This window comes from Pelodiscus sinensis, chromosome 20 (assembly GCF_049634645.1).
Source record: "Pelodiscus sinensis isolate JC-2024 chromosome 20, ASM4963464v1, whole genome shotgun sequence".
NCBI lineage: Eukaryota > Metazoa > Chordata > Testudines > Trionychidae > Pelodiscus > Pelodiscus sinensis.
Genome location: NC_134730.1, coordinates 1,020,446 through 1,040,377, shown reverse-complemented (window position 1 = coordinate 1,040,377; position 19,932 = coordinate 1,020,446). Strand labels below are relative to the sequence as shown.

At 59.3% G+C, this 19,932-nt stretch overlaps 1 protein-coding gene across 3 annotated transcripts in view; it reads right to left on the bottom strand.

Moving 5' to 3' along the window:
• DNAH9 (dynein axonemal heavy chain 9) overlaps nt 1-19,932 on the bottom strand; it is a 251,994-nt gene that overhangs the window by 10,931 nt on the left and 221,131 nt on the right. For all 3 annotated transcript variants that reach the window (XM_075903450.1, XM_075903451.1, XM_075903452.1), the window contains 5 exons: nt 14,625-14,852; nt 10,450-10,641; nt 9,518-9,709; nt 8,632-8,802; nt 1,345-1,527 (listed from right to left, as the gene is read on the bottom strand). In XM_075903450.1, the coding sequence (XP_075759565.1) occupies nt 1,345-1,527; nt 8,632-8,802; nt 9,518-9,709; nt 10,450-10,641; nt 14,625-14,852 (966 nt within the window). The remainder of the gene's footprint in view (nt 1-1,344; nt 1,528-8,631; nt 8,803-9,517; nt 9,710-10,449; nt 10,642-14,624; nt 14,853-19,932) is intronic.

The window sequence follows — 19,932 nt, the reverse complement described above, 5'->3', positions numbered from 1 at the left end:
TTTCACATCCGGGCCACTGCTACAGAGACTGTTACGTGGGGAAGAAGTGGCCAGAGGGCAGAGAGTCCAGAGTGCAGTAAATAAAATCATAAAAGGGTCCGGAAGCATCGGCATATTTGGTCTTGAGAAATGAAGTCTGAAGAAAGGAACCTGATTAGAGATTTCAAATACGGAAAGGGCTGTTCTAAAGAGGACACTGACTGATTGTTCTTCATCTCCACTGAGGGCAGCACAAGGAGTTTCATCTCTAGCAAGGGAAATTTCGGTTAGCTAGAAGGGGACGCTGCCTTACTGAGCGCAGGGATGGATTACCAGGGAGGCTGTGGACGCTCCATCTTTGGAGGTCATTAAGAAAAGTTTGGACACACACTCATGGGCAGGGCAGTGCTGGACTGAGCCATACTTGCGCCCCAGGCAGTGGGCGCGCAGCACATGTGTGGCCCTGCCCTGGGCGCACGTCGCCTGATTGACATGGTAAGGGGCGCCGCGCCCCTGGGCGCCAACCTATGGTGGGTGCCTGACTGAAGTGGTAAGGGTGCCATGTACCCAGTATATCCACGACCCCACCCCTGGGCGCACGGCGCCGCTCATCACTTCAATCAGGCGCCCCCCATAGGTTAGTGCCCCGGGCAGCTGCCCGGCTAGCCCCCCTTAATCCGGCCCTAGACCTGGATGTACTTGGCTCTGCTCCAGCATGGGGTACGGACTAGACCCTGTCAGGGCCCTTCCAGCTTCAAACTGCTGTGATTTCTGACGGGATATTTTTCACAGACTCCTAGGACTGGAGGGGACCTTGCGACCAAGCACCACCTGGACCATCCCTGACAGATGTTTCTCTGACCCGCTCTTAGATGTTTGCAGAGATGGCAATTTAACTCCACTGCTTAACCACCCTGCCAGTTGGGACCTTTTCCTAATGTCCAGCCTGAACCTCCTTGGCTGCAATTTAAACCCATTTCTATCCCTAGAAATGACTGACCCTTATGTTCCCTGTCGTCAGCGACAGCGTTACCGTGAGTCCGACAGGCTGCTCGGGCATTGTGCAGAGAACTTCCTTGGGCCTCGCCAAGGGCCCGAAGGTGGGGGGGAGGGGAGGGGAAGAGGCACATGCATTTTCCACAGACTGGGTGGCCCAAAGGGACCATTGGGCTCATCTCGTGTACCCAATGAAGAACGATGCCCCCTGGAGCCGCGTCACCATGCAGCCGCTGGGCTGTGGCGGGTCCCGTCTCAGAATGTCGCTGCTGAAACGCGAGAAACGCTCATTTCTCCTCACACCCCCGTCACTCCTGCTCTCCGGTCGTTCAGCGTGCACGTGAGATGTCGAGCAGAGAGCGCGCCTACCTTTAACCCCAGATCTAGCTCCTGAAGGGAGCGCTTTATCTCACTGCTGAGGATGTTCATGCGTTCACATTCCTGGAAGGCAACCACCACGTAGGGAGTCCGCTCCTCCACCTTTGCCATCAGCTCCGGGATGTTAAACTCATCTGGTAACTTCTCTAAAATCTCGTCCAGACAAGCCTTCACCTGTGAGCCAAGGGCGAGAGAGAGGAGTCAGGGCCTGGGGATCTTCCACCAGGGACAGAGGCCTACGGTGCTCAGTGTTGGTGGGGCCCTTCCCACTGAATGGGGAGAGAGCCGCGCCTGCCACTTCCTGCAGTCTGTGTCCCACCGGCCCACGCGTGGCCCCTTTCAAACCGGCCCATTCCGACCTGGGAAAACCCACATGCCTGCCAAGGCACACGGGGTTCCTTGAACAGGACTAGCCAAAATGGCCACATGGGGCAGCAAGCTCGTGTGCACGGCTCCCTTCCCACGGCCAGGCTCAAGGCAGGGAGGCAGGACTGCTACCTCCAGAGCTGCTGACTGTGAATTATTCTTTAATGTTTCCGCGACACCGAGGGGAATTTGATTTTCTGGACAAACCCAGCAGAACGAGGCAAGGTATTTCCCGCCTCCTTGGGATGAATGAGCGCGAGCGTGTGACCAATGAACAGAAAACGCATGGCCAGGGACTCCACCCCTCCGCCAGACAGCTCAGTGCCCTGCAGAGGAGGGTCCCGAAGAGCGAACGCTGTCAGGGGATGGGAGCCGGAGGGTGCTGGAGTGTCCCTGGCAATGCCAGACTGCGCCACCCGTCCTGCCTTGCTGGTGGCGCCAGCGTCGCCCTCGGAGTCTCCGCCCTCCGGCCGCCTCCCTGTGGCTATTGTGCAGACCCAGCAGGGGCCCAGAAGTGAAAGGTGGCCAAGCCAGCATGCTGGGAGTCGCAGCTCCACCTGAATGGGCTTTGGGAAAAGGACGAGCTAAGAAAACTCCCGGCTGTGTGTTCGTATTTCACAAATCTGCCTGGACAGATGGAGAACCACGAAAGGGGCCGTGCCAGGGCGCAGGGTAACCCTACTTCCCAGGCTAGAAACGACTCTGGTTACGTGGCTGGGGAGTGAGCCGCTCCCGAGTGCACAATTCACACTGCCCCGAGCGCCGGCGTGGATCGCGCCCGGTCGCAGCAGCGCTCAGGCACTGGGAGGCCTCTCTCCCGCCAAGTGGGAGCATGTTCGCTAGGAGCGCGACAGCGGCACCTGCACCACTCCGCCAGCTGGGCGCGGACACAGCCCGAGGGCGCGTCTACACAGCAGGGCTACCGGCGAGTGAAGCAACACAACTCCAGCGCCATCCCCTGCGCAGCTGAAGCGGAACAGCGTAGCTCGGCTTTTGGCACTGCCTGCAGGGCGTCGAGGGGAGAGCCCTCTCCCTTCCACTCCCCTTCCTCCTGGGGAAGCAAGGCCACAGGAGTCCTCCCACTGGCCAGGCCTTCGAAATTAACTCTTTGCTATTTCAGAGTAATGTCAGTGGCGCCCTGTGTAGACGTGCCGAGTTGCCCTGCCCTGCTCTCTGCATGAAGGTGCAGCGAAAAGCCGCCTCTCCCCTCGCTGCTTCTCTCCCGCTCTTCGGGCTCGCACGGCCAATCAGGAGCTGCAGCCCTGTGGGTTCCACGTGCCCTGCCCCTCGCCGTCCCCAGTGCTTGTGAACACGCTCCAGTGCTGCAGTGCCACAGAAAGCCCGGCCGGCCTTGTGAGTGACACGTGCCTGCACCTGTCGCGGGGCAGCACCTGACACTGGTGATTTGCTCTCCCCCAGTGAGAATGGGCCATGTCATTCACTCAGGCCCTTGGGCTGGCTGAGAGTAAGGACTCTGGCCGAGGCCTGGAGAGGGCTGCAGTGGGCAGGAGCTGCTGAGATGCCAGGGACGGGGCCAGGAGAGCAACAGGCAAACCCTCCCTGGCTTCTCCCGAGCAGCCTTCCTGCTCTCCTGGCCTTTGCTGAGGGCCATGGCAGCGGCAGTGCCGGGGGGAGCGCTTCACGTCACTCCCTCTGGGGCACCCAGCCTTGGGCACTGTGGGCAGACAGGACAGGCGAGATGGCCTAGGTCTGACCCGGCCTGGCCATTCCTACGCTCTAAGTCAGAGTCCTCTGTGCCGGCCTGGTTCCACCCACATCACTTCTCCCTGGCACCCCCCACCTCGTGGCCCTTGCTCGGGTCTCCTGGAGCTCCATGCAGACTCCCTCCGAGAGCTCGAGGGGCTAGCGGCTAGGCCAAGGACGGGATGAGTGAGGGCAACAGGGCTGTGAGGAGGGAGGGATGGGGAGTGGGCACTGTCTCACTAGCAGCTGAGGACAGCAAAACCTCTGGGCATCTCAGAGGGAAACAGGGTTAAACCACTTAGTTCCACCCCTATAGTTTCAGGACGTACCAATGTGTGAACGCACGTCCTGCACGATCCCAAAGCAAAATGGTGCATTGGCCCAGATTGCCCTAAAACTGGTCCAAGTGCCCTGAAAGATTCATGAGCCCCAGCAAAGCTCTGAGCCACCTGGACTCTTGGTGCCCTGGTCTCCAGGGAACCCAGGAGCAGAGCTGGTGTAAGGTCACTGCGGCGCGAGTGAGCTGGTGGGAGGTAAGGAGGTGCAGGGCCTGGGGGAAGCCCTCAGACCGGGCAGGAGGCAGGCAGTAGTGGGGAGGAAGACTTGTCCAGCGTTTTGTGCATGGTGCATTCTGGGAGCTGCACTTCAGAGAGCCACGCTGCCAGTCCCTGTGGTTCGTGGCTGTGCGCCAGCAGGGGTCACGGCCGGGTTCATCTGCAACGTCCTCTCATCAGAGCCTCCCTCCACAAGCGTGGGCACGGAGCAAGGCCTACAGATGTCTCTGTCCTCACAGGGTGCGTGCAAAGACTTACACCGCTCCCGCAGAGCTCCATGGGAGTGCAGTGCTCCCCGCGCACCCTGCACAACGGGTGTGTCACATTACCGAATTGGAGGGAAGCAGCCAGATCGCTGCTGCACCCCTAGGTGGGAGTGTTGGCCCCAGAAATTGGTGTGGGGGGAGCCATGTGGGGTATTGAATGGGAGATTATTGTTTGTTGATCTTATGTACGCTATTTATGTGAGTGTATAATGTCTGTGTGTGTAGGTAGGAATCTGTAATCTGTGTGGAAGCTGAATATTTCTCTGAATGTGGTTAAGCATGGCTATGGACAGGCTGAGTAGTGAAGCCCTGTGGGACAATGGCACTTGATGGGCCAAGGACACACCTAAAGAATAGGGGCTGTCACCTGAGAGCAGCCAGCAGGAAACACAGAGATTGGCCTCTGACCAGGTGACCTGCTGCATACCAGAAGAGGCCAGGAAGGGGGTATAAAGAGGCCATGTGGTCGATGCCATTTTGTTCTCAGCTCAGCACTTCATCCCAGAGGCAGCACTGCAGGGATTGAAGAGCCCAGAAGACCTGTGAACCCATCCTGATCGTAGGATGTGCAACAAGAACTTTTAAACCAGCAGCTGTAACATCTCTGCTAGAGCCTGCATCGAGAACTGGGAGATTCGGTGCATGTAACGTACTATTCCTTTAACAACCTCACTCTCATGCTTTTCTTTCTTGTGATAATAAACCTTTAGATATAGCTTCTAAAGGATTGGCCCAGCGTGATTTGTGGGTAAGGTCCAGAGGGTAAATTGACCAGGGATCTGTGGCTGGTTTCTTGGAACCGGACAGAACTTGTTCGGGGTAGGTGGGATTGGGTGCTAGGACCCCCCACCTGTGTATGAGGCCCGGGACCATCTGGGGCACGGATATTGCTGGGGTGTCGGAGGGGTTTTGCTCGGGAGGCTTCAGGCAGGCTGCTGAAGCGCTCTGTGAGACTGGTTTGTGGCCTGTTTGGAGAGGTTGCCAGTCAGGGGGACTGTAAGGAGCCCCGGATTTGAGCAATTCGCCCTGAGCGGACGCCCTTAGCTATGCCCAGACACGGCCCGGTCCGTCACAGGGTGCTCCCCCTGCACCCTGCACAAAGGGAGCTCCCCGTGCACCCTGCACAAAGGGAGCTCCCCGCGCACCCTGCACAAAGGGAGCTCCCCGCGCACCCTGCACAAAGGGTGCTCCCCGCGCACTGGGTACAAAGAGAGCTCCCCGCGCACCCTGTACAAAGGGTGCTCCCCGCGCACCGTGTACAAAGGGAGCTCCCCACGCACCCTGCACAAAGGGAGCTCCCCGCGCACCTTGCACAAAGGGAGCTCCCCGCGCACCCTGCACAAAGGGTGCTCCCCGCGCACCGTGTACAAAGGGAGCTCCCCACGCACCCTGCACAAAGGGAGCTCCCCGCGCACCCTGCACAAAGGGAGCTCCCCGCGCACTCTGCACAAAGGGAGCTCCCCGCGCACCCTGCACAAAGGGAGCTCCCCGCGCACCCTGCACAAAGGGAGCTCCCCGCGCACCCTGTACAAAGGGAGCTCCCAGCGCACCCTGCACAAAGGGAGCTCCCCGCGCACCCTGCACAAAGGGAGCTCCCCGCGCACCGTGTACAAAGGGAGCTCCCCGCGCACCCTGCACAAAGGGAGCTCCCCGCGCACCCTGTACAAAGGGAGCTCCCCGCGCACCCTGTACAAAGGGAGCTCCCCGCGCACCCTGTACAAAGGGAGCTCCCCGCGCACCCTGTACAAAGGGAGCTCCCCGCGCACCCTGCACAAAGGGAGCTCCCAGCGCACCCTGCACAAAGGGAGCTCCCCGCGCACCGTGTACAAAGGGAGCTCCCCGCGCACCCTGCACAAAGGGAGCTCCCCGCGCACCCTGCACAAAGGGAGCTCCCCGCGCACCGTGTACAAAGGGAGCTCCCCGCGCACCCTGCACAAAGGGAGCTCCCCGCGCACCCTGTACAAAGGGAGCTCCCCGCGCACCCTGTACAAAGGGAGCTCCCCGCGCACCCTGTACAAAGGGAGCTCCCCGCGCACCCTGTACAAAGGGAGCTCCCAGCGCACCCTGCACAAAGGGAGCTCCCCGCGCACCGTGTACAAAGGGAGCTCCCCGCGCACCCTGCACAAAGGGAGCTCCCCGCGCACCCTGTACTAAGGGAGCTCCCCGCGCACCCTGCACAAAGGGAGCTCCCCGCGCACCCTGTACTAAGGGAGCTCCCCGCGCACTGTGTACAAAGGGAGCTCCCCGCGCACCCTGTACTAAGGGAGCTCCCCGCGCACCGTGTACAAAGGGAGCTCCCCGCGCACCGTGTACAAAGGGAGCTCCCCGCGCACCCTGTACTAAGGGAGCTCCCCGCGCACCGTGTACAAAGGGAGCTCCCCGCGCACCCTGTACAAAGGGAGCTCCCCACGCACCCTGTACTAAGGGAGCTCCCCGCGCACCGTGTACAAAGGGAGCTCCCCGCGCACCCTGTACTAAGGGAGCTCCCCGCGCACTGTGTACAAAGGGTGCTTGCCGCACACCCTGTACAAAGGGAGCTCCCCGCGCACCCTGTACTAAGGGAGCTCCCCGCGCACTGTGTACAAAGGGTGCTTGCCGCACACCCTGTACAAAGGGAGCTCCCCGCGCACCCTGTACTAAGGGAGCTCCCCGCGCACCGTGTACAAAGGGAGCTCCCCGCGCACCCTGTACAAAGGGAGCTCCCCGCGCACCCTGTACTAAGGGAGCTCCCCGCGCACCCTGTACAAAGGGAGCTCCCCGCGCACCCTGCACAAAGGGAGCTCCCCGCGCACCCTGTACTAAGGGAGCTCCCCGTGCACCCTGCACAAAGGGAGCTCCCAGCGCACCCTGCACAAAGGGAGCTCCCCGCGCACCCTGCACAAAGGGAGCTCCCCGCGCACCCTGTACTAAGGGAGCTCCCCGCGCACCCTGCACAAAGGGAGCTCCCCGCGCACCCTGTACTAAGGGAGCTCCCCGCGCACTGTGTACAAAGGGTGCTTGCCGCACACCCTGTACAAAGGGAGCTCCCCGCGCACCCTGTACTAAGGGAGCTCCCCGCGCACTGTGTACAAAGGGTGCTTGCCGCACACCCTGTACAAAGGGAGCTCCCCGCGCACCCTGTACAAAGGGAGCTCCCCGCGCACCCTGTACTAAGGGAGCTCCCCGCGCACCCTGTACAAAGGGAGCTCCCTGCGCACCCTGCACAAAGGGAGCTCCCCGCGCACCCTGTACTAAGGGAGCTCCCCGTGCACCCTGCACAAAGGGAGCTCCCAGCGCACCCTGCACAAAGGGAGCTCCCCGCGCACCCTGCACAAAGGGAGCTCCCCGCGCACCCTGTACTAAGGGAGCTCCCCGCGCACCCTGCACAAAGGGAGCTCCCCGCGCACCCTGTACTAAGGGAGCTCCCCGCGCACTGTGTACAAAGGGTGCTTGCCGCACACCCTGTACAAAGGGAGCTCCCCGCGCACCCTGTACTAAGGGAGCTCCCCGCGCACTGTGTACAAAGGGTGCTTGCCGCACACCCTGTACAAAGGGAGCTCCCCGCGCACCCTGTACTAAGGGAGCTCCCCGCGCACTGTGTACAAAGGGTGCTTGCCGCACACCCTGTACAAAGGGAGCTCCCCGCGCACCCTGTACTAAGGGAGCTCCCCGCGCACCGTGTACAAAGGGAGCTCCCCGCGCACCCTGTACAAAGGGAGCTCCCCGCGCACCCTGTACTAAGGGAGCTCCCCGCGCACCCTGTACAAAGGGAGCTCCCCGCGCACCCTGCACAAAGGGAGCTCCCCGCGCACCCTGTACTAAGGGAGCTCCCCGTGCACCCTGCACAAAGGGAGCTCCCAGCGCACCCTGCACAAAGGGAGCTCCCCGCGCACCCTGCACAAAGGGAGCTCCCCGCGCACCCTGTACTAAGGGAGCTCCCCGCGCACCCTGCACAAAGGGAGCTCCCCGCGCACCGTGTACAAAGGGAGCTCCCCGCGCACCCTGTACAAAGGGAGCTCCCCGCGCACCCTGTACTAAGGGAGCTCCCCGCGCACCCTGCACAAAGGGAGCTCCCAGCGCACCCTGCACAAAGGGAGCTCCCCGCGCACCCTGCACAAAGGGTGCTCCCCGCGCACCGTGTACAAAGGGAGCTCCCCGCGCACCCTGTACAAAGGGAGCTCCCCGCGCACCCTGTACAAAGGGAGCTCCCAGCGCACCCTGCACAAAGGGAGCTCCCTGCGCACCCTGTACTAAGGGAGCTCCCCGCGCACTGTGTACAAAGGGTGCTTGCCGCACACCCTGTACAAAGGCTGCCCAGATTATAATGAAAGGTCCTGAGAAAAAACAGAGACTAAAATGCAGCCCGATGAAACAAAGCAACGGTGGCTCCCTCCTCGGCCTAGTCTCACCTTCTCTTCCCTCGTGGCCCCTGCTCCCTCGCCAGTGCTCGTGGCGCGAGGCTGCATCTCCAAGACGGTGCGGAAGAGCTTCTCCGAGGTCTGGGTTAGGAAGCCGATTTCAGCGTTGGGGTGGAGGCCGTAGAGGTACGGTGACTCGGCAGGCAGGGCATCGTCTATGTACTGAACAGAGAGAGCACAGGGCACGCTTAACAGCCACGTGGTTGGGCTGGGCAGCGCCACACAGCACCTCAGGCGGGACTGAGCTACGGGCTCAGGCTGCTCTGAAGCAGGAGGGTGACTTAGCAAAGCCACTGGAGTAGTAATACTTCCTGCCGCCACCTAACCAGCCTGCTCATTGCTGCAGGATGTCTGGGCTGCCTAGCTCAGACCCTCTTCTACCTTTTGCGTGCTCCACGTCTGGGCATCAATACTCTGAACCCTGCTGGGAACTTCATTTCCCGCAGCAGTCTCCATTTCCTCAGGATGAGAAACAAAACCGACCCAACGCGCCCGGGCCTGCTGCTGCCGCGGCACCCGGAGAGCCGAGGGAATCAGGAAGCAGACACCCAAGAGTCTGGAGTGTTCTCATCAGACCCAGCAATAACAAGAGCTTGAAAGGGCCATTTTAGCTAAAGGTATGCAGATGCAATTTTCCACTAGACCTGCTCAAGACGCAAGAACCAATACAGTTCTTCTGTTAAACTTGTGATGAAGGAGCAAATTACCATTAAACTTGGCTCATCCAAGGTGCCGCTGAACAGTCTAAGAAAAGAACAAAACAGGAAACAATCCAAGATGGCCTGAATCTCTGCAATCCTAGTCACTGTCGCCTCTGGGGATTACGGACGACATTCACTTCAGCAGCATGAATAACCCCGGAAAACAAAGAGGTTACCTGGTGATAACCATTGTAGTCCATGTTCCCCGGGAGCGGGAACCCTGGAGCTAGGAAGAACTCTCCCTCCAGCATTTCTGGCTTAATAAATTCCTCCAAGTAGGTTTTGCAAAGGCGTCTGTCCCAGTCATCTGTGATGTGGCCTCCATACATAATCTCACCAAAGAGGTAGCGCAAATCGTCATAGGGGACCTAAAAATGAACCGAGAAGGCATGAAAGAGCCCACAGAGATGCACTTCCACTGCCAGCACCGTGGGGCGGCCGAGTGGGGTGCAAAGCACTGGTCTACCGGGGGAACGTTTTCCTTTCACCAGTTCATTTGTCTGAGTGCGTGAGGCTCAGGCAGCAGTTACATTTCTGTCTGCAGGAGAGGAGCCCAGGGAAAGCCGGCCTGCTGGACAGACTTTGTGGGGTTTCCCAAGGGAAAGCGACTCTCAGGTAAGTTCCATACAACACACGCAGCTGCCTCGGCAGCCCCACATTCCCAAACCCCACCCTGAAGCGGCAGCAGGGAGCCTCGCCCACGCCCCAGCCGACAGCTCATCGCAGTGTAGTTTGAAGCAGCAAGAGACATGAGCCTAGTTAAGACCCGCGCCACAGAATACTGTGGGCCTCCGGCCAGCGCCGGCCCTCCTCCCACAGAGCAAGGGGAGCGGAAGGGAGCATTCGCTCCATCGGCCTTCCAACGTGAAGACGATGCCAAGCTCGGCTAAGGTAAGGCAACTCCTGCTACGACTGTATGTAGCTGGAGCTGAGAACCCTCGGCCGACCCGCTGGGTCTAGTGTAGACCTGGCCTGAGTTCTGGAGTCAGGACGCCTGACGATGCCGGGGGACTGGCACCGAATGGGGGGAATTCAGATGTTCCAACAGATGTAGAAAAGCCTCCGGGCCCCAGTCTGCACACACAGCGGCCTCCTCTGCTCCAGGCACCTTAGAATTGGCCTCCAGATAATTGTATAGCACGTTGACCGAGATAGTGAGGTCTCCAGTGTTAAAGGGATAGGAGCGGTTCCAGCCCTGCGGCCCGAACTTGCGTCTCTCGGCCACCACGGCGTGGAAATAGCAGAGGGCGAACAGGATACTTTTGAACTCGTTCTCTCGGGCACACATCTCCAGAGTGTCCTGAAATGGAAACAGAGCAGCCGTGCTGGGCGTGTCCGCTGGGCCCTTCGGCTCAGGGCTCGATACAGCTCACAAACATGGATGGGGTCAGGGCATGGAGAACCCTCTTGCCCAGTGGCCCTGCAACATGGCCGCCTTGGCCGCTCGTTGCTGCAGCACCGTAGCGCTTTGGGGCTCGTTTTTAGCCCGATCCCTTCCAAATGTTTCCCGGTGCAGTGGGGAGAGCCCCAGGCTGCAGACAGCAACGTGCTGGGAGCTACTGGTGCAAAGCCCGGGCAGAATGCAAGGCCTGAGTGGCCGTGCCAGGCCCTGGAGCTGTCTCGGCCTGCCCTGACCAGGGTAATCTGCCGCCTAGACTGGCTGCCTCATGGGACGAGTGCCCACACCGCTGGAGCGAGTGCTTCTCCTGGCCAGGAGCAGGGGGTGCAGGGCACAGAACCAGACCTCAGAGCCCTGCACCCCAAGAAGCCTCTAAGCAGGAGCCACTGGAGACCTCCTGGCGAGGGGCTGTGAGCCCGATCGTGCTTGGGAGGGGAGGCCCCGTCCCCCGGCTGGCTGGGCCCCCTTTTGACTGCCCCTTGTGCCTGCCACTGCAGCTTTTGACCTGAAGCCGCAGGAGCTTTCTGCTGCAGCCAAGACACCCTCTCCCACGCTGGCTCCTGGCCCGCAGCACCAGAGGCGCGGCTCTCCACTGCTACGGACAGCTGCTCTGGTGTTGCTCTCCGCTCCCTCCAGGCAGCCATGAAATGGTGCAGCAGCCACAGGGCCGCCCTTCGCCAGGGACCCGGGCACTGGAACCAAGCGTCTCTGCAGCAACACGGCCCCTGCACCCACAGAGAGTCTCCCAGGAAAGCAGCCAGTCTACGGAGTCGGCCGGCGGCCCTTCACCCATTCCCCTCCTGGGGCGCACAGTGGAGAGCAAAGAGCTGCTCCAAAGACCTGCCTTGTTAACTCTTCCCCTGGAGAGGGCAGAAACACCCATCCCCCCTCTGTACCCCGCCGCCCTGTCCCGGTCTCCCCAGCGCCAGGACGTCCAGCCCCGACCGCCGCCTCTCTGCTGCGTGTTGCTGGTCCCTGAGACTGAAGCCTGGGCACGGGGCCAGCGCAACCGAAACCAACTGGGACGGCCAAGGAAGCACCAAAAGGCCCCACAGGCTGGTGACTGGGTCAGTTTCCCAGCTGCTCATTAACCCTTTCCTGCCCTTACGTCACTCCTCTCTGTCACGGGGCCACGGCAGCGCTCAGGGGCCTTCCCCGAGAATGGAGGTCCCGCCCGCCGGGAATGTCTGAGCCTTGTTTGAGGGGAATCAGTCTTGGGCATTACGGGCAAACGCCGCCCGGCTGGCCCCTGGGCAGGGCTTTGCCGAAGGCACGGAGAGAACAGGGCCGGACGACGCGCCCGCCTTTGCAGCCATTCTTGGCCCAGCAACCTCCCAGTGACTTCAATGGGCCTGTGGCGTGAACGGAAGCAGAGCGAGGATCCGGCTCGTCGCCTCATTGGGCCGCTCTCGATTTAATCCCCACCTCTTCCCTCGCTGCAAAGCCGGCCCGCCAGTCCCTGGGGCCAGAATAAGCCTTGCGGCTCTCCGCTGAGCTACATTTGCCCCCCATCCCCGGCGCTGGGCAAGGCCGGAGCACAACGGAGGGAAAGGAGGTGGGAAGCCGCCCCTCCCACACCTGGCAGGGTTTGTGGGAAGAGGCATTGGATTCCGCCTGAGCCATTTGGAAGCTGTTAATTACGCTCTGACGGAAAGGAGCACACGCAGGATGAAAACATCACTCGGGGGGGGGGGGCTCCCCGCCCTGCTTGGGGGCACTTTCCGTCCAAGTCAAAGTGAGGAATGGCAGCCGATAAAAATGGAACCATCTTCCCTGAGTCGCATCACGTCCTGCCGGGAACCTCCCACCTGGGCGTCCCTGGAGACTCTTCCTTATGCCTCGAAGGCAGGGCAGCCCCTTCCCCGACAGGACCAGGTCCCCTTGTGCCTCCCTGGCAGCTGGCCCGGGACAGGTCCTGCTGCTCGTGCCCCTACTGAGCAAGGACTGGCCATGCCAACGATGGCCGTAAAGCACGGACCTGCTCCACTGGCCAGCAGCACCAGTGGGCAGCGGGGGGACCTTTTAGGAGCATTCCAGCCAGTGGCGACAGCTGGGAGGGACACGAGGGGGCCACCGGTCACGTGACTGCCTCCGTGTGACTCCTCTCTGTGCCACCCCATCCCTGGGGGAGGGCCCTGTCTCTTCCCACCCACACACCAGGCCCCCCGTGGAATCCCCGAAGCATGGGGTCTGGGGTGCTTGAATGAACCGGGCTCTGTCCTCCGGCTGCTGTCCTCTTGCCCCACCCACACTTCCTGCTTCTGAAAAGTGCAAGAGCCCCGGGGCACAGTCGGCTAGTGCTTATCACATGGTTGACTAGTGACTCGACTAGTCATCCCCCCCCCCGACAGGCAGCAAGGGAGGGAGCAGGAGTCGGTGTGGGGGGAATCCGGCTTAAAAACCAGTTCCCCCCAGCACCATCTCTGTGGGTAGGGCACGGGGCTCTTGTACATTTCAAAAGCACGGAGCGTGGGGCCGGGCAGGACTGCTTGAGTCCCCCAGTGGCCGTGCTCCCTCCAGCACTTCTGCTTTTGAAATACAGCGAGAGCCCCGCGCCTGCTCCGTTTCAGCGCCACCCGTTCCCTGCTGCGCCCCTGCCCCCCGCCCCCAGAGATGATGCTGGGGGGAACTGGCTTTTAAGCTAGCTCCTGCCCTTGCTGCCTCTCTCTGACAGAGACAGCGGGGCGGGAGGGGGGGGGTGAATGACTATTCGAGTCACTAGTTGACTGTCTGATAAGCATTCGCTTATTGGGTAGTCGACCAGTCGCTTACGTCCCTGCTCTCGACAGAAATGGCACAACAGTGCCCCGGGTCTTCCTTGTAGGCACCTGTCCACGCAGAGTATGAAATTCGGGGGGCAGTGCCCAAGAGAGGATGCAGTGCCCAAGCAGAGAGTATGAGACTCGGGGGCTAGCTTCTGGTTTATATTCATTGCCTTCAAATTCTACTTTCTTCTATTTTTATACTTTTTTGTGTGTAAAGGGACTGCTAAGTGCTAACATGTACAAACTAGCCAGAGGAAAATGCACACTAATTGAAAAAGGACGTGATGGAGGTGGGGGAAGCATGACTCCAACCCATAATAGTCTGAGCAAATTAATTTTCCCTTTACAACAATATAATTTTATTTTTTACACTTGCTCTCCCTTTTCTCTAAGCCGAGTTGTTTTTTTGTAACCAACGTGGCCTTCTTTCTTGATTGTGGCTTTTTAGGCACCTAGTAAAATGTCCTTAAACGGTTCCCAGTCATCATTGGTTTTGTTTAAATTCTCTCTCTCTCTGTCTAAAGCACCGAGCATATATCTCTGATGTGGACTTTGTTCTGCAGGCACTTAACAAATGAGATCATGTCATTTTAGTTCTCGGATCAGTTTCTCTCTCTCTAAATGGGTCTTGGACAGAATTCGCTTGACTTGGATGGAACCTTCTTTGAGTTAGGAAATGGTCATTAACATTTTGAGAAATCCCAAGGAGATTCTAGTATGGACGTGCCTCCTGGCGACAGAGCTCCCCCTCTACACATGCTCACATCGTTCTATAAGGAGCTGGTCCCCTCTAGCAAACACTGTCCAATGCCCCCGTCTCATGCTCTCTCCCACCACAGTGGTCCACAGTCTCTCTATTTCACTTGCTTCTGAACTGTCATCGACTTGACAGAGTGCTTCTCCTCCATCCCCTTGCCCACCCAGCTCCCAAGCTATTCAGTTAGCACTGACATTCGACAAGGTTATGCAGCGGCCAGCTGGGAGCAGAAGGTAGCTGATTTGCCCCAGACTCTGGGCTGTGCATCTGGATACAGTAGTTCTTAGCTAATCTGGCAACTGCTTGATGAGCATAGCTATGCCACGAAGGAAGCCAGTGTTTCCTATGGAGCGTCACCATACCTGGCTGAAGTTATCCAGGGCCTTGTGCAGGTTGGCATGCATCCCAGTGGGAGGCTCGTTGGTGATTTTGATGGAGTTCTCCAGGATGCCCTGGGGGATGACGTGGCCATCAGGGGAAGGAGCAGGCTCTGCGCTAATGAAGACACGGAACTCCTGGTGGCTGCCTGCACTGTGCTGCTCAAGTTTTTTCTCCAGAGAACTCAGCCATTTGGCGACCAGATGGATATTCTAGGGTGGAGAAATGGGGTGATACTTTGTCAACTGCTGGGATTTACATCATCACACAGAGCACCAAGATGAGTTCAAGGAGTCTCCTCGCGCCTCACAAGTCAGTACTTTTCCTCACTGTGTGTAATTCACAGCCCCAGACCTATAATGGACTTAAGTCCTGAGATTCGGTAGAGTCAGGAACAAATGAGTAGTTTGTTTTCTTAGACACTATTTTCTCAGATTGTTTGTTTCCTTAGACTCCGTAATCTTTTGTTTCTTACATTAAAGGGTGGCTGCCCATTCTGCATTATTTTCCCAGAAAAGGGAGTTTCCTTAGACAGCTGCAAGGAAACTCTGGTAATTTTTAGTAAAGTAATTCACAGCTGGTATCAATAGATGTCTGTTCCCAAGGACCCAAGTTTAACAGGTTGATTTACAAAGACCTTTCAGCAACACAACATCCAAAGCTCTCTTTATTCATACAAAAGAGCTTCTAATGACAACAGGCTTCTAACGCTCATCAGTAAATTAACACAAACACTTGGTCAGGGCTTTTGTGCAAACCCTGCAATGTTTCCCCTGCCTAGTGACCCACACAGCTGACCGTTCTACTGAAGTGACAGGGAATGGGCCTGTCTCCTGAGACACCGCACCCTGAGGATCCTAGGGTGGATGAGGCCTCAGGAGGTCACCAGATCGTCCTGTATACTGGGCCGTTAATCTTGAGTACTTCAAATGGTTTAGATTAGTAAACAGGTTTGTACCTCATACTTCTAACTTCAAATACAGGGATGATCCATGCCCACAAACAGACTCTACACATTCCAAGTGCACAGCAATCGCATCGTGCAGCCTCTCCAAGCGCCCCCTGTATTTACTGCAAAGGCTTATGGCTAGACTGCAGTGTGTGCAGAGGGGTGCAAATCTTGTGGGCTGCACGGGGGGAACTCTCTCGAGTGGAAGTGAAATTGAAGTGAAATTGAAGTGAAGTGAAAGTTTCCTTATTATTGTTCTGCTAGCCAGATCCTGTCGCTGGATCCATGCAAAAGCCCAGCACCTGCTCCAAGCTCTTGTGAAGTCAAAGGACTGGACAGGCAAAAAAGGAAGCTAAAGAGGGAATTGCCATAAATATACCCTGCAGTAACACCATGGCTCTTGCCAGAAAATGACCAGTGTGTGTGTAAGCCAGAGCGAGTGTGTGGGGCAACATGGGGGAGCTTCTTCAGCCACATACTTCAAAGCAGCGTTACCCTTACGTGGATGTAGATCACACACTTCTGGAGTTGCCACAGTAACACTCCAAAATAGTAACACACAGAAACTGGCCTGTTCTCCAGAATTCATCCCTTTGTCTACAGCGTGGGAGCATGAGGAGCCCCTTCCCATTTTGGAGCATGCAGGGCATTTCTGCTTGCTGCCTGACCCCCAGCTGCCTTGCAAACCAATGGCAACGAGTCATTTTCACACGGTCTGAGCATCTCAGGAAGCCGGGGGAAAGCCCTGGCTCAGTGCACACGTCAGCAGGGTCTGAAGGAAAGCTTCCTGAAAGCCTCCTGGGAGGGGGGAAGAGACCCCAGCTGTGTTTATGTACGTACAGTTTGCCCCTGCTTCGCTTAGCTTGGCTAGGTGCTCTGCCGGTGGAGGGGTGTCTTGCTCACTGTCATCGATTTGGCTGCGGTTGAGTCACAAACAGCGTTTATTCTAAATGCAGGAACTGCTGAATACGATCACCACAGCTTGTAATTCCTGGGGCGTGCAGAAAAGCCAGCCTGCCCCCAAGGACAAAAGATGCTCTCTCTAAAGAGCTTGGAATGGACAATGTGAGAGCCAGAGGGGAGAGGGCAGGACTTTCCCCTAGCAGGGCAGTGCTGGACACCCATTTCCGGGGACGCCTGGGCCTGGGCGTTGGCTGGCGGCGCCGCTCTTGGGTGGCAGGCTGTGGCACTTGGCGCAGTGAGGCGCACATGGCAAATGGGAGGCTGTGTGGGAGCGGCAACTCCACGCGCTGCGGAGACGTCGGGAGCCCCAGAGCACAGGGCTGCCGGGTGGAGGGAGACGGGCCGTGTGTGGCTCTGCAGGGAGGCAGGACGCCAGGCGGTGCCCTTTGATGTTAGCCAGGGCCGGAGGCCCAGGGGATACTGGGAGTCTGAAAGGGAGAACTGTTGCCTCCTTCAGGGCCACTACTGATCATCACAGCACAGGAGATGACAGAACGTGCTCCTCCCCCGTCCCAACCAACTGTTGGATGCCTAGTTGCTTCTTTCAGGTGCCTGGGCGTCTGTGGGGACCCAGCGGGGGTGGGGGGATCTAGGATTTGTATCTCTTCTGCCTTTCCCACGGGCCACGGCAGGCGGGCTGTTGACTCAGACGAAACGCACTAGCAGCCACGAGCGGTGCGGCTGGAAGATGGAGCGACAGAACAAGCGCGAGGAAAGCGACCGCCGGGGTAGTACGCCGTCAAGACTCCCACGCGGGCTGGGGCTATAGCCCTGGGCGCTTCTCCACCCTCTCCATTTAAGTAGCCATTGGATGGCGGCCAGGATGCGCCTGCTGTCCAGGGGCTCCCAGGCCTGGGTTCCAGACCGGGGACATCGCAGGATGTACCTGGCAGGGCTAAGCCGGGCCTCTGCTGCTGCCACCTGTGCTACCATGGAGATGCTGCAACGTATCCTGGCGCTAGCTCAGTGAGTGCTACTGCGGGTGTGTATGCGAGCAAGGAAAGTCACGCCCCCTCCAGTGTGACACGGGTACGTCCAGGAGCCTGCACCCCCCCTCCAGTGTGACACGGGTACGTCCAGGAGCCTGCACCCCCCCTCCAGTGTGACACGGGTACGTCCAGGAGTCTGCAACCCCCCTCCAGTGTGACACGGGTACGTCCAGGAGTCTGCAACCCCCCTCCAGTGAGACACGGGTACGTCCAGGAGTCTGCACCCCCCCTCCAGTGTGACACGGGTACGTCCAGGAGTCTGCAACCCCCCTCCAGTGTGACACGGGTACGTCCAGGAGTCTGCAACCCCCCTCCAGTGTGACACGGGTACGTCCAGGAGTCTGCAACCCCCCTCCAGTGTGACACGGGTACGTCCAGGAGTCTGCAACCCCCCTCCAGTGTGACACGGGTACGTCCAGGAGTCTGCAACCCCCCTCCAGTGAGACACGGGTACGTCCAGGAGTCTGCAACCCCCCTCCAGTGTGACACGGGTACGTCCAGGAGTCTGCAACCCTCCACCAGTGTGACACAGGTATGTCCAGGAGCCTGCAACCCCCCCCCCCCCCAGTGTGACACGGGTACGTCCAGGAGTCTGCACCCCCCCCCAGTGTGACACGGGTACCTCCAGGAGTCTGCAACCCCCCTCCAGTGAGACACGGGTACGTCCAGGAGTCTGCAACCCCCCGCCAGTGTGACATGGGTACGTCCAGGAGTCTGCAACCCCCCTCCAGTGAGACACGGGTACGTCCAGGAGTCTGCAACCCCCCTCCAGTGTGACACGGGTACGTCCAGGAGTCTGCACCCCCCCCCAGTGTGACACGGGTACCTCCAGGAGTCTGCAACCCCCCTCCAGTGAGACACGGGTACGTCCAGGAGTCTGCAACCCCCCTCCAGTGTGACACGGGTACGTCCAGGAGTCTGCAACCCCCCTCCAGTGTGACACGGGTACGTCCAGGAGTCTGCAACCCCCCTCCAGTGTGACACGGGTACGTCCAGGAGTCTGCAACCCCCCGCCAGTGTGACATGGGTACGTCCAGGAGTCTGCACCCCCCCCCAGTGTGACATGGGTACGTCCAGGAGTCTGCAACCCCCCTCCAGTGTGACACAGGTACGTCCAGGAGTCTGCAACCCCCCTCCAGTGTGACACGGGTACGTCCAGGAGTCTGCAACCCCCCGCCAGTGTGACATGGGTACGTCCAGGAGTCTGCACCCCCCCCTCCCAGTGTGACACGGGTACGTCCAGGAGTCTGCAACCCTCCACCAGTGTGACACAGGTACGTCCAGGAGTCTGCCCCCCCCCCCCAGTGTGACACGGTGTCACGGGGGTCACCCGTCCGGGCCGCTGCCCCTCCTGTCTGCCCCTAGGCCGCGCTCAAGGCACCCCTCGATTCTGGATCTCCAGGCGGAGTGGGGGGTCCGGGCCCGCCCTCTCTCCGGACCCCGACCCAGGGCCCTGACACTGAGAGGCGCCCTCTCCGTGGTAGCAGGGGGGGGCTGGTACCCCAAAACACCCCCGCTCTCGGGTTCCACAGCCCGCCCTGGGTCTTGCTCCACTCCGCCGGCCCTCACTGTGTTGGTTCCCCGCTGGCCCCTGCAGGCTCCCCGCCGCCTTCGCTGCCTCCTTGCCCGGCTCCCGCGGCTCGTTCCTCCCTCGCCTCGTCCAGGAGTCTGCACCCCCCCCTCCCCCAGTGTGACACGGGTATGTCCAGGAGTCTGCACTCCCCCCGTGTGACACGGGTACGTCCAGGAGCTGGGCCCCCCCACCTTCAGTGTGACACGGGTACGTCCAGGAGCCTGCACCCCCCCCTCCAGTGTGACACGGGTACGTCCAGGAGCCGGCACCCCTCGCTGCAGTGTAACACAGGTACGTCCAGGAGCTGGCACCCCCAGCTCGGGTACACCACACTAGCACTGCAGCTACAGTGACACGGCTCAGGCTAGCTGCCCAGACACAATCCTGCCTGAGCGATGTGGTGTGTGCTGGGGGCTTGGCCCTCCCACCAGGTGATGCTAAAGGAACTCTCCAGGACGATAAAGAACCAAATGCGTTCTCTGCATTGGTCTGCATGGCTGAGGACGTGAGTAAGATTCCCAAAGCGGAGCCATCCTTCACAGATGACAAATCTGAGGAACTGTCCCAGACTGAGTGTCAGTATAAGAGGCTGGGGGACAAATGGATGAAATAAACGGTAGGAAGTCCCCAGCACCTGATGGCATTCACCTGAGAGTTCTGAAAGGGCTCAGATGTGAAACTGCAGAACTACTGTGGCTTGTAACCAACCCTACAGCTCAGCTTCTGTGCCCAATGACTGGAGGACAGCCAATTGAGACCAATTTGTAAAACAGGCGATCCTCGCAATTACAGACAGTAAATCTAATTGCACTATCGGG